General features: G+C 41.3%; 1 protein-coding gene and 1 pseudogene across 1 annotated transcript; one reads left to right on the top strand and one right to left on the bottom strand.

The window, feature by feature from the left end:
* The first annotated feature begins 507 nt into the window (after positions 1–507).
* LOC129857057 (E3 ubiquitin-protein ligase TRIM39-like) lies at positions 508–3,084 on the top strand. The gene is made up of 6 exons (XM_055924960.1): positions 508–906; positions 1,176–1,274; positions 1,664–1,894; positions 2,019–2,041; positions 2,193–2,311; positions 2,485–3,084. Exons 1-6 carry the CDS (start codon positions 508–510, stop codon positions 3,051–3,053), a joined length of 1,440 nt encoding a protein of 479 aa, XP_055780935.1. The 3' UTR covers positions 3,054–3,084.
* Positions 3,085–3,241: 157 nt separating this feature from the next.
* LOC129857056 (probable mitochondrial glutathione transporter SLC25A40) lies at positions 3,242–13,197 on the bottom strand (annotated as a pseudogene).
* Between the last annotated feature and the right edge of the window lie 133 nt (positions 13,198–13,330).

The raw sequence follows: 13,330 nt of genomic DNA on the forward strand, positions 1-13,330 counted from the left end.
CCCTAGTGTTAGAGCGGGATGTAACGTTTAACCCAGCAGGCCCCGGTCCAAAATAAAGTCCCTGACAGTAACATTAAACTGGTGTTTTAATGACCTGTTCTGTCACCACAGGACTCAAATTAAGCACAACTTACTCCAGCAGCTACTGAGGAGGAGTAGGAGGAAGCTCCAGCAACACATTTAAATCACTAAACAAGACTGATACAAACAGCTGAGAAAACTAGAGACGAATATTTTATTTTTAGAAAATGGCTTATAGATCCCCCCCCCCCCCACTCTCTCTCTGTCATGTCTTGAGTGCTGTCTCACAGATCAGTTTACATGGCAATGCACACATTTTACTGGCTTCACACACAGATCTCCCAGATATTCTATGTGTATCTGCTCTAAGACAGAAGACACAACACAGGACTCAAACTAACTGCAAAACTATTCATCAACACTGTGGTAAGAAAGCTGCGGACTAAACCAGGGTGAGTTTTGAAATTGAAAGTAACCTCACTCCAAATGCCATTAGGGAGTGAGAAAATGGCCTCCCAGGCGTCTGTCCCAGAGAAGGATCTCTCCTGTCCTGTGTGCTCTGAAACCCTCAAGGAACCTGTTCTCCTGTCCTGTGGCCATAGCTGCTGTATAGCCTGTGTGGAGTCATACTGGAAACAGATGGAATCATGGGAATGTCCAGTATGCAGCATAAAATGCTATAAGGATTCGATGGATCTTGCTCTGAAGAACCTGTGTATGCCGGGTGAGAAAGTTTCAGTTAAACATGTCTGCAGTCTGCACAGCAAGCTACTTACACTGTTCTGTCTGGAGCATGAAGAACCTATCTGTTCGGTGTGTGAGGGTTCAAGTAAACATAAAACACATGAGTGTATCCCAGTAGATGAGGCTGCTCTGGATCGCAAGGTACGATACAAAATATCAACTAACATATACAGTACATTCACTATAACAGGATCATTCTCTCCTAGCTAATGTCTAGTGCAGAAGAGTTCCTTATCATATTCAGCTACCCTGTCGTACTTGTACAGCCTTGATGTTCTCTTTGAAAAGCAACATTTTTCGAAGGCCTTGTTCTGTTTAGATTGATTAGAATGTGACGTTCTCATAAATCCATCCAATTTTGCATGCAATCATTAAAAGACACACAAGTAAATCAACAAAATGAATTGTAGGAAGAGCTCTTAGAGACAGGCCTGAAGCCCTTAGAGGAGCAGCTGGAGGGATTTAAAGAAGTTAAACAAAGCTTTGAAGAAACAGCAGAGCTTATTAAGGTAAGACTGCTTTGTAATGTTACAATGCAATATGCATATGAAAGTATCAGAATGATTTTTTTAGCATTTGGCTTGAGCCAAAAGGGGTCCCCTAAATGGACATAAATATTACCCAGAAATTATGTAATTGGACAAAAAAAGGGGTACACCTTCCCACGACTGAGCAAAATCCTTAAACTAAGGATTGTGTGGTTTCATGAGTCTAGAAGTTGATTGTTATATCATGTGTATATGAACCAGAGGCAACACTCAAGCCAACATTTTAAATAAACGATAAGCAACGAACGTTCCATACAGCCTCTTTAACAGTATGTTTTGAAAAACCTTTCAGATTGATATGAAATATAGTGCAATGCCTGATGATGATGATGATGATACACTGTCTCCAGAGCCAGGCCCAGAAGACAGAAAATCAGATTCAGGAGGACTTTGAGAAACTTCACCAGTTTCTACGATATGAAGAGGCAGCCAGGATGGCTGTCCTGAGGGAGGAAGAGGAGGAGAAGAGTCAGAGGATGAAGAAGATGATTGATGATATGAACAGAGAGATAGCAGCCATTTTAGACACAACGAGAGCCATAAAGAAGGACCTGGTATCTGATGACATCTCATTCCTGCAGGTAAGGACCAATATCTCTGTGTTGTCTAGAGGTTATTTGGGATAGATTTATTGATTATTAACTGATGATTGATTTCAGTGATTACATGTATTATTGATTCATTTGCTCTTTTGTTCACCTGCAGAACTACAAGGACACGTTAAAAAGGTAAGGCTACGTCCTATTTATCCGCCACACTTCAGGTGACGGGTGAAGAATCTGGACCCTAACCCTAAGTGATTGGCCTCTTCTCTCTCTCTGTTCCCTGTGGTTCTGAACCCAACCCCACCGTATCACTAACTCTTGGATATTCTTCTAGAGCCCAGTGCACAAGCCCAGATCCAGAGCTTGTTTCTGGAGCGCTGATCAATGTGGCAAAGCACCTGGGTAACCTGCAGGTCAGAGTTCTGGAGAAGATGCTGAAGTCTGTTCAATATAGTGAGTCTGATTTTATTCTTACCAATGTTCATATCTTCACAAACATTTTTAAATTGCATTCAGACAATTTCAGATAAAAAAATATCACTGATCATCTGGCAATAATGTCCCAGTAAATTAAAACAAACAGTGGATCTCTGGTTTTAAACATGTCTCTTTTTTCCTCTGTTCAGCGCCTGTGATTCTGGACCCCAACACTGCCCATCCATGTCTCATCCTGTCTGACGATCTGACCAGTATGCGATTCAGTGATGGGATACGGCTGCTTCCTGACAACCCGGAGAGGTTTGATAACTATCGAATGGTCCTGGGCTCTGAGGGCTTTGACTCTGGGACACACAGTTGGGACACAGACGTCGGGGACAATACAGTATGGTTTGTAGGTGTAGTCTATAAGTCTGTCCAGAGGAAGGGAGTGGTACAGACTGGACTCTGGCGTGTAGGCTATTATAATGATAAATACTGGGCACGTTGTCCAAAAGGGCCACAGACTGTCCTGACACTGGAAAATAAACCCCATCGGATCAGAGTGCAGCTGGACTGGGACAGAGATACACTGTCCTTTTACGACCTTGATAATAACACACACATACACACATTCACACACACTTTTACAGAGAGATTGTTTCCATACATCAATATTGGCAGTAATCTCTACACTGCTAGGATCTTACCAGGGAAAGCCTCTGTAACAGTGGAACAGCACATTATACCTCCCCATGTTAGCCCTTCTTCCTTTTAACTTGATCAGTTGTTGTGGTACACTGACGCAGCGGAAGGCACCACTACCTCCGTGATTTAGATTTGTTCGACAGGATTCAATTATGAATTGTATTATCATATGAATTATTATATGTTAACAACAGAAACTACTGGATTAAACCAAATCACAAATCTTTGCTGATCTAATAAAAACAATTGATTCAACAATTCAAATGTCAAAATGTGACTTTTATTCTATGTATTTCTGTACAAAGTTGGAAAACGTGTCACTGCAGGTGATCATTGAATATATTAAACAATATAAATATATATCATTGCTACATGTTTTGACAACATGTACAGGTTGTCACAGTTCATAGTCCATGTCTGGCTGACTGGGGATTGAATATGGGATTCTGGAAGAGGTGCAAGTTAAGAGTTGAATTTCAGGTTTAAACTGGCAGTCTGGCACTGAACAGAACATGTATCCTGAAGGACCTTGGGCCTTCTCTTCCAATAGGGTTGAGAATGAGGTGATAGCGTTAGGGTCATGAATTGAGAGAGAAAGCAGCAGGGAATGAGAGGGGTTCTGCGGGACAGAGACTACTAACCAGAAGTTATCCAGCCTCATCCACTGCTTTGACACTCGTCTCTACTGTCCCTGACTCCACTCTCCGAGGGTGTCTCAGGAAGAGTCGGGATATCCATTTCAGACATGGGTATAATACACACGTGTACATGTGTGAAACAGGACAAATATAAGCATCCGTCAAATGATTATTATTACTGTCAGACCCCGGATGGCACAGTGCACAACCCCCATACCTCAACTAACGTAATGGGATAAAACACTTGTCCAATGACCCCCCCAGTTTCTGGTTACAGACAAGTCTCTGATACCACCTACAGGCCAGTGTAATTAAATGCACTTCATAACATGATATTTTACCATGGGTGCACAAGAAATAATTTTTAAGTAGTTATGAAAATGATAATACATTCATGATTTGGCAAAGAAAACTATATATTTCAAATACAATCTGTGCACTTTTACAATTTTCTCTTGTCAAAATTAGTATGGTGATTTAGTGCAGTATACCTTGATTGAGAAATATAAGATAAAATATGAATAATATTGATTACCTACAAATATTTGTCTTCAATATTGTTTTCATGTCTGCCAGTATTTCCTGCTTTGGAACAGAATCAAGTCCTGGCGTTCTTAGGTCCTAAACACCAACATTAGCTACTTCCAGCTAGTTACATGACATATCACACTTGAACACTTTATAACAGTGAGGGGTGTTGGGGTGTCTAAGCAGCTGGGAGGACACATGCATGCAAAGTTACACCTGAAAATCTCTAAGGACCCAGGGAAAGGTAGAGGTAGCCAATACTTACTGTTGGCGATGGCTGATTGTGTTCTTGGTATTGTCTATGGTTGTGGTTTGTGTGTGTGAGAGGCCCAGTCAGGTCAGGTGTTGCTGGTCAGCAGCCTCTCCTGGTTGTGCTTGTGGAAGAAGGCTTTCCCAAACTCATAACAGCTGATCATAATGGCACAGGCTGGGGCCACCTTGATCACCCTGGGAAGGAAACCTAGGAGATAAAAGTAGGAGAGGGAGTGAAAGGGGGGAGAGAGAGGGGTGGAGGAGAGGGAGTGACAGGGAGAGAGAGGGGTGGAGGAGAGGGAGTGACGGGGAGAGAGAGGGGTGGAGGAGAGGGAGTGATGGGGAGAGAGAGGGGTGGAGGAGAGGGAGTGACGGGGAGAGAGGGGTGGAGGAGAGGGAGTGACGGGGAGAGAGAGGGGTGGAGGAGAGGGAGTGACGGGGAGAGAGAGGGGTGGAGGAGAGGGAGTGACGGGGAGAGAGAGGGGTGGAGGAGAGGGAGTGACGGGGAGAGAGAGGGGTGGAGGAGAGGGATAAGGAGAGAAAGGAGGTCACCAGTTAGGAGACTAACCTGAGGTAACTGTGTGTTTTGGGTGAACTATCCCTGTAGCATGACCTACCTACAAACAGTCCACCCACGCCGTTCTCAGCCACAATCTTGGTCATCACACTGAGAGTGGAGGAGGAGGCCTTGGATGACACCGCAGAGACACATGACAACATAGTTGGGTTAGTAGTACAGGATCACTACACATCAACACATCACTAAAGATCATAAGGATGATTCCATGAATCAGGTGATCAGCCTGGAGTTCTATACACACAACTCATAGCCTGGAGTTCCTCTATCTCCACCTGCCTCCTGGTCTTCACGACGTCGAAGGGAAGAGTTACTATGGAAGCGATCTGGAGGAAGACATACACAAGGGTTAGAAATCACACTTATATTCGACAATGCTGCCCTCTAGCAGTATTAGATGGAATAACACCATGTCAGCACAAGAAGAGTTACAGAGCTAGAATAACATTAGAAAGGTACAACAAACTATATCAGATATTCAATGTTCAATATATCTAGGTGCTCTACTAGACAGAACAGTGAGTTGAGAGGACAGCTAGAATACTCACTGATCCTGACACCGCTCCGGATATGAAGGTGATGGCAAACGTTGGCTCTCTGATGTTGTTGTGCTTACACAGCCACGCCTTCCCCTTCTCATAGTTATACCAGTACATGGCTGAGGAGGAAACAGACACAACATGGAACTCCTGTTATCAAACACTAAGAGACAGAGAGAATGAGAGGGAGAGGAGAGAGAGGAGGGAGCTAGAGAGAAGAGAGAGCGAGAAATAGAGAGTGTTGTGTCTACCTGAGATAGTTATATAGTGATAGACATTGTGTTGTGTCTACCTGAGAGAGATATAGTGATAGACATTGTGTTATTTCTACCTGAGAGAGATATAGTGATAGACATTGTGTTGTTTCTAACTGAGAGAGATATAGTGATAGACATTGTGTTGTTTCTAACTGAGAGAGATATAGTGATATACATTGTGTTATTTCTAACTGAGAGATATAGTGATAGACATTGTGTGGTTTCTAACAGAGATATAGTGATAGACATTGTGTTGTTTCTAACTGAGAGATATAGTGATAGACATTGTGTTGTTTCTACCTGAGAGAGATATAGTGATAGACATTGTGTTATTTCTACCTGAGAGATAGTGATAGACATTGTGTTATTTCTACCTGAGAGAGATATAGTGATAGACATTGTGTTATTTCTACCTGAGAGATATAGTGATAGACATTGTGTGGTTTCTACCTGAGAGAGATATAGTGATAGACATTGTGTTGTTTCTAACAGAGAGATATAGTGATAGACATTGTGTGGTTTCTAACAGAGAGATATAGTGATAGACATTGTGTTATTTCTAACTGAGAGAGATATAGTGATAGACATTGTGTTGTTTCTAACTGAGATATAGTGATAGACATTGTGTGGTTTCTAACAGAGAGATATAGTGATAGACATTGTGTGGTTTCTAACTGAGATATAGTGATAGACATTGTGTTATTTCTACCTGAGAGAGATATAGTGATAGACATTGTGTTGTTTCTACCTGAGAGAGATATAGTGATAGACATTGTGTTGTTTCTAACAGAGAGATATAGTGATAGACATTGTGTGGTTTCTAACTGAGATATAGTGATAGACATTGTGTTATTTCTACCTGAGAGAGATATAGTGATAGACATTGTGTTGTTTCTACCTGAGAGAGATATAGTGATAGACATTGTGTTGTTTCTAACAGAGAGATATAGTGATAGACATTGTGTGGTTTCTAACAGAGAGATATAGTGATAGACATTGTGTTATTTCTAACTGAGAGAGATATAGTGATAGACATTGTGTTGTTTCTACCTGAGAGAGATATAGTGATAGACATTGTGTTATTTCTAACTGAGAGATATAGTGATAGACATTGTGTTATTTCTACCTGAGAGAGATATAGTGATAGACATTGTGTGGTTTCTAACAGAGAGATATAGTGATAGACATTGTGTTGTTTCTAACTGAGAGATATAGTGATAGACATTGTGTTATTTCTACCTGAGAGAGATATAGTGATAGACATTGTGTTATTTCTACCTGAGAGAGATATAGTGATAGACATTGTGTTGTTTCTACCTGAGAGAGATATAGTGATAGACATTGTGTTGTTTCTAACTGAGAGAGATATAGTGACAGATATTGTGTTATTTCTAACAGAGAGATATAGTGATAGACATTGAGATATAGTGATAGACATTGTGTTATTTCTAACTGAGAGAGATATAGTGATAGACATTGTGTTGTTTCTAACTGAGAGAGATATAGTGATAGACATTGTGTTGTTTCTAACAGAGAGATATAGTGATAGACATTGTGTTATTTCTAACTGAGAGAGATATAGTGATAGACATTGTGTTATTTCTACCTGAGAGAGATATAGAGATAGACATTGTGTTGTTTCTACCTGAGAGAGATATAGTGATAGACATTGTGTTGTTTCTACCTGAGAGAGATATAGTGATAGACATTGTGTTGTTTCTACCTGAGAGAGATATAGTGATAGACATTGTGTTATTTCTACCTGAGAAGGGCACGTCTCTAAGCAGTGTGGGTCCCCAGCCCCTCCAGAGAGACCGCCAGCCCTCGTTGCGTACTGCAGAGTGGATAACCTCACTCAGCTCCCTGTACGAACTTCTCTGGGACTGCATCTTAGTACGGATCAGCTCCAACGGACTGATCACTGTCACAGAGCCCACTGACTCACAGAGAGACAGAGAGAGAAAACACTTATAAGCACTACACACAGAAAGAGCAGTTAAACAGAGCAGTTAAACACATACATTTCTTTCTCACATGAAAAGGAGGCCATAATTATATCATGGCGCTGGAGAAGATGGCTGATGTTTTACGTGCTCCTAACCAACTGTTTTTTTGATCATTTTTTGTGCTGTTTGTAACATATTTTTAAACTTATTTTGTATATAATGTTGCTGCTACCGTCTCTTAAGACCGAAAATAACTACTGAACATCAGAAGAGCGATTACTCACCACCAACTGGCAGGCGCTTTTTTTCCTTTAACGAGCCCGACAAGCCTGACGTGAAGGACATACTGCTTTCCCGGGAACAGGCCCAAATCCCCGTCATTTGCGTGAAGAGAAGGTGGAGAAAAAGAGGGCTGCCTTCTGAGAATTCGTAGGCCTTCCTTTCTACTAGCTAACGTGCAATCATTGGAAAATAAAATCGACGACCTACGAGGAAGAATTAAACTACCAACGGGACAATAAAAACTTTAATATCTTATGCTTCACGGAGTCGTGGCTGAATGACGACATTATCAACATACAGCTGGCTGGTTATATGCTGTATCGGCAGGATAGAACAGCGGCGTCTGGTAGTCTGGTAAGACAAGGGGTGGCGGACTATGCATATTTGTAAACAACAGCTGGTGCACGATATCTAAGGAAGTCTCGAGGTTTTGCTCGCCTGAGGTAGAGTATCTCATGATAAGCTGTCGACCAAACTATCTACCTAGAGTTTTCATCTGTATTTTTCGTAGCTGTCTACATACCACCAAAGACCAATGCTGGCACTAAGACCGCACTCAATGAGCTGTATTCCGCCATAAGCAAACAGGATAACGCTCATCCAGAGGCGGCGCTCCTAATGGCTGGGGACTTTCACGCAGGGAAATTTAAATCCGTTTTAACTAATCTACCAGACGAGCTAAACTACTTCCAGGCAAATAACACTGAAACATGCATGAGAGCACCGCCAGCATTCAAAAGTGACCAAAACATCAGCCAGGAAGCATAGGAACTGAGAAGTGGTCTGTGGTCACCACCTGCAGAATCACTCCTGTTTTGGGGGGTGTCTTGCTAATTGCCTATAATTTCCACCTTTTGTCTATTCCATTTGCACAACAGCATGTGAAATTTATTGTCAAACAGTGTTGCTTCCTAAGTGGACAGTTTGATTTCACAGAAGTGTGATTGACTTGGAGTTACATTGTGTTGTTTAAGTGTTCCCTTTATTTTTTTGAGCAGTGTATATACAGGGAACTTTAAGTTGAAACATTTAAAAAGGAACTAGTACCAATGCAGTGGTCTTCTGTTTGGGAGTGACAGCTAGTTTAGTGATTCAGACATTGTTCAATGATGTCTTACAATGGCATCCAAGAATGAATCCGCAAAGATAGTTATAAATGACATCTAATTCGCAAAGTAAGGTCTTGGTTGTGTTTTGATTGATGATATCACCATAGTCTAGGATAGGAAGCAGCAGTTGGGTTACTAAGGTCTTTCTAGTGGATAGACAAAACAATGTTAATCACTCTATCACTATTTATCGCTCTCAAGTATACATCACCACAGTGACCTGTAAGGTCAGAGGTCAGCTCACCTCTGGCGAGGGCGCCTGCTAGTAGAGGCGCCTCCTCAGCGTGTGACCCCATCCTGACCCTCAGGGCAGCACGCAGTTGGTCGTAACACGTGAAGTAGATCACCGTTGCCGGGACCGCCATAATACTGCAAGAAGCATTAACAGAGATGCAAATCTAATGTTTCCTCAAGAACCCTGACTCATTCAAATCAGGCATTACAAACAAGAAACCAACATCAACAGATGAAATATCCATAAACAACAAATAAAATGAATCAGCTTTTACCATATCAGACACAAATCAGATGGGTACAAGCAAGAGGTACAAATAAAATGTTCCCAAATTAATCAACAGCCCATGACTCAGCCGTTATCACACCGCTCAGACACAAATCCAGGACTGAGAGATTTAAAATAAAACATTAACAACTCAAATATCGATAAACCCTGAGTCTACAAAATCCCCTTGTCCATCCATACTGCTCGATACAAATGAGCAGAACAATGGGAAACAATCGTAAACAACTGAATTATCAATAGACTATGAGTTTGCTGAATCACAGCGGGCCAGCCACTCAAGACACAGCTGACCATAAATCAGTGCTGAAGCCAAGTAAGCAGTGTGAATTAGTAATGAGGCAGAGTAACGGCAGACTTCAGACTCACAGGGTTGGAGGGAGGCCGCTCCATAACGACTTGATACCTTCCCTGCGGACTATCTTAATAAAGGCATCCTGTAGAGAGAGGGTCAAAGAACAAGAGAAATAACTAATGCATGATACTGATGTACATGTTTATAAACGCTTAAGGGTCGTACCGAATGTGGATCTCCCGTTCGTCTACCGTTCATTCAGCACGCTGTTGATGTCTGACGGCCGACATCTTTGTGCAATTCTACATGTAAAATCGGTTCACACTCGGTTCGCAAATTACAGCCGGCACTCTGTACAGAGGAGCTAAGTACTCTCGGCAGGCAAATGCTATTGGTGTGTCCGAACCATTATACAGTGGCAATAAAAAGTATGTGAACCCTTTGGAGTTACCTGGACTTCTGCATAAATTGGTCATACAATTTGATCTTCATCTAAGTCACAACAATAGACAAACACAGTCTGCTTAAAACGAATAACACACAAACAATTATACATTTTCATGTCCTTATTGAACACACTGTGTAAACATTCACAGTGCAGGGTGGGAAAAGTATGTGAACCCTTGGATTTAATAACTGGTTGACCCTCCTTTGGCAGCAATAACCTCAACCAAACGTTTTCTGTAGTTGCAGATCCGACCTGTACTCCTGCACTGGTCAGGAGAAATTTTGGACCATTCCTCTTTACAAAACTGTTTCAGTTCAGCAATATTTTTGGATGTATGGTGTGAACCACTCTATTGAGGTTATGCCACAGCATCTAAATCGGGTTGAGGTCAGGACTCTGACTGGGCCACTCCAGAAGGCGTATTTTCTTCTGTTGAAGCCATTCTGTTGTTGATTTACTTCTGTGTTTTGGGTCGTTGTCCTGTTGCATCACCCAACTTCTGTTGAGCTTCAATTGGCGGACAGATAGCCTTACATTCTCCTGCAAAATGTCTTGATAAACTTGGGAATTCATTTTTCGGTCGATGATAGCAAGCTGTCCAGGCCCTGAGGCAGCAAAGCAGCTCCAAACCATGATGCTCCCTCCACCATACTTTACAGTTGAGGTTTTGATGTTGGCGTGCTGTGCCTTTTTTTCTCCACAGTGTTGTGTGTTCCTTCCAAACAACTCAACTTTAGTTTCATCTGTCCACAGAATATTTTGCCAGTAGCGCTGTAGAACATCCAGATGCTCTTTTGCAAACTTCAGATGTGCAGCAATGTTTTTTTTGGACAGCAGTGGCTTCTTCCGTGGTGTCCTCCCATGAACACCATTATTGTTTAGTGTTTTACGTATCGTAGACTCGTCAACAGAGATGTTAGCATGTTCCAAAGATTTCTGTAAGTCTTTAGCTGACACTCTAGGATTCTTCTTAACTTCATTGAGCATTCTGCATTGTGCTCTTGGAGTCATCTTTGCAGGACGGCCACTCCTAGAGAGAGAAGCAACAGTGCTGAACTTTCTACATTTATAGACAATTTGTCTTACCGTGGACTGATGAACATCAAGGCTTTTAGAGATACTTTTGTAACCCTTTCCAGCTTATGTAAGTCAACAACTCTTATTCTTGGGTCTTCTGAGATCTCTTTTGTTTGAGGCATGTTTCACATCAGGCAATGCTTCTTGTGAATAGCAAACTCATATAGCAAACTTTTTATAGGGCAGGGCAGCTCTAACCAACATCTCCAAACTTGTCTCAATGATTGTACTCCAGGTTAGCTGACTCCTGACTCCAATTAGCTTTTGGAGAAGTCATTAGCCTAGGGGTTCACATACTTTTTCCAACCTACACTGTGAATGTTTAAATTATGTATTCAATATAGACAAGAAACATACAATAATTTGTGTGTTATTAGTTTAAGAAGAATGTGTTTATATGTTGTTATGACCAATTTATGCAGAAATCCAAATCATTCTTAAGGGTTCACATACTTTTTCTTGCCACTGTACATCTTTATAATACTTGTGGTTAGCTTTCAATGGATCCATCACTTGAGGCTGGTTCCAAGTCCCACGGGCTGTGGCGGTCATGAAATTTTGTCAGCCGGTGATTGTCAAGCAAATAACAGCCGGTCTAACGGTAATTGACAGTTAATTAACATGAACACATTTAACATCTCCTAGCTTCCACACATAGCCTACAAGCTACTGGTGCAGACCTTTGGAACATCTACATTTTAAAAAGTCTAATAAATCTATGTAATATAGCCTACACCATCACAATAAATCCATGATTTATTTTCGACAGGTCTAAAGAAATATGATATGAAGAAAATGTAGTCTCTTTCAGATTAACAGAATAGCATACTCTGAGTTGTCCTTATGTTAGGTCCTGATCTGGCTATGCCATATGGCTGTGGGCTACACTAGTTCATTTAGCAGACATGATTTGCTTAGAATTCCGTGGCATTATTTTATATTACAAAGAATACCATTGAACATAGCTTAATAAAATAGAAAGGATATTTTTTCCAAACGATTTGAGGGAGTGTGCACATGCGGCTAGTCTGTGTTGAGTGGTTAACAAAGAAACAGGTAATCCTATTTGCTTAATTTAGAGTTATTTATGTAGTTGTGATTCAAACATTGGGCTATATGTTTTGCTTTTTAATACATTCTAAGGGTGCAAGAAGTAACTAATGATGATTAGAAAAAGGTTGCACACGATACACACCAACCCAATCCTTGCATATCTAGATGGGGGTTGGGAGTTGGGTAGAGGTGTTAGAGATGTTTACCAGAGTGCCGTTGAAGTGGCCGGGGGCCTTGTACCAGGCCTTGGAGTTGCCGTTCGTACACACACAGGTATGGTCCATCAGGCCATTGCAGTACACAAAGCATTTCCCTGGAGAACAATTAAGACATACATAATGGATTGAGCACTGTGGTTTAGAGAGAGGACAGCGGAATGGTAGGTTACATTGATTATTGTCTTATTACCTTTGGGAAAAGGACTTTTCTGAGCCTGGAGTCTGATCTTGACAACATCCAGAGGAGTGACTGAAAAAAAGACAGTTGTACAGCCAGTTTAAATATTTAAATATAATAGTTCCACAATCGCATTCATATATATATATAGTCAGTGTATGTGTGTGTAGGGGAGGGTTCCCGTGCTCACCAAACAATGACGTCAGGAGAGCCCCTGAGCAGGAAGCCAACATCTGTTGAAATGGAGTAATGCCATTGGTCGACGGGCACAGGATTTTTACCAGAATTACCACTCATCTTGCCTAAGAAAGATATTCAAAACAACATTTGATTCAGTTGTTGTTATGAACATTTAATTGACCAATAAATGATTGTTGAATTCTGGCCAGTGACAATTTGTAATCATTATGTTTACCTCAGAGAAGCTTCT

This window comes from Salvelinus fontinalis, chromosome 6 (genome assembly GCF_029448725.1).
Source record: "Salvelinus fontinalis isolate EN_2023a chromosome 6, ASM2944872v1, whole genome shotgun sequence".
In the NCBI taxonomy this organism is placed as follows: Eukaryota; Metazoa; Chordata; class Actinopteri; order Salmoniformes; family Salmonidae; genus Salvelinus; species Salvelinus fontinalis.

Coding starts and splice junctions, on each gene's coding strand:
- LOC129857057 (XM_055924960.1), top strand. CDS start 508: ATGCCATTAGGGAGTGAGAAAATGGCCTCCCAGGCGTCTGTCCCAGAG. Junction 2,042..2,192: donor TACAAGGACACGTTAAAAAG/GTAAGGCTACGT, acceptor ATATTCTTCTAG/AGCCCAGTGCACAAGCCCAG. Junction 2,312..2,484: donor GCTGAAGTCTGTTCAATATA/GTGAGTCTGATT, acceptor TCCTCTGTTCAG/CGCCTGTGATTCTGGACCCC.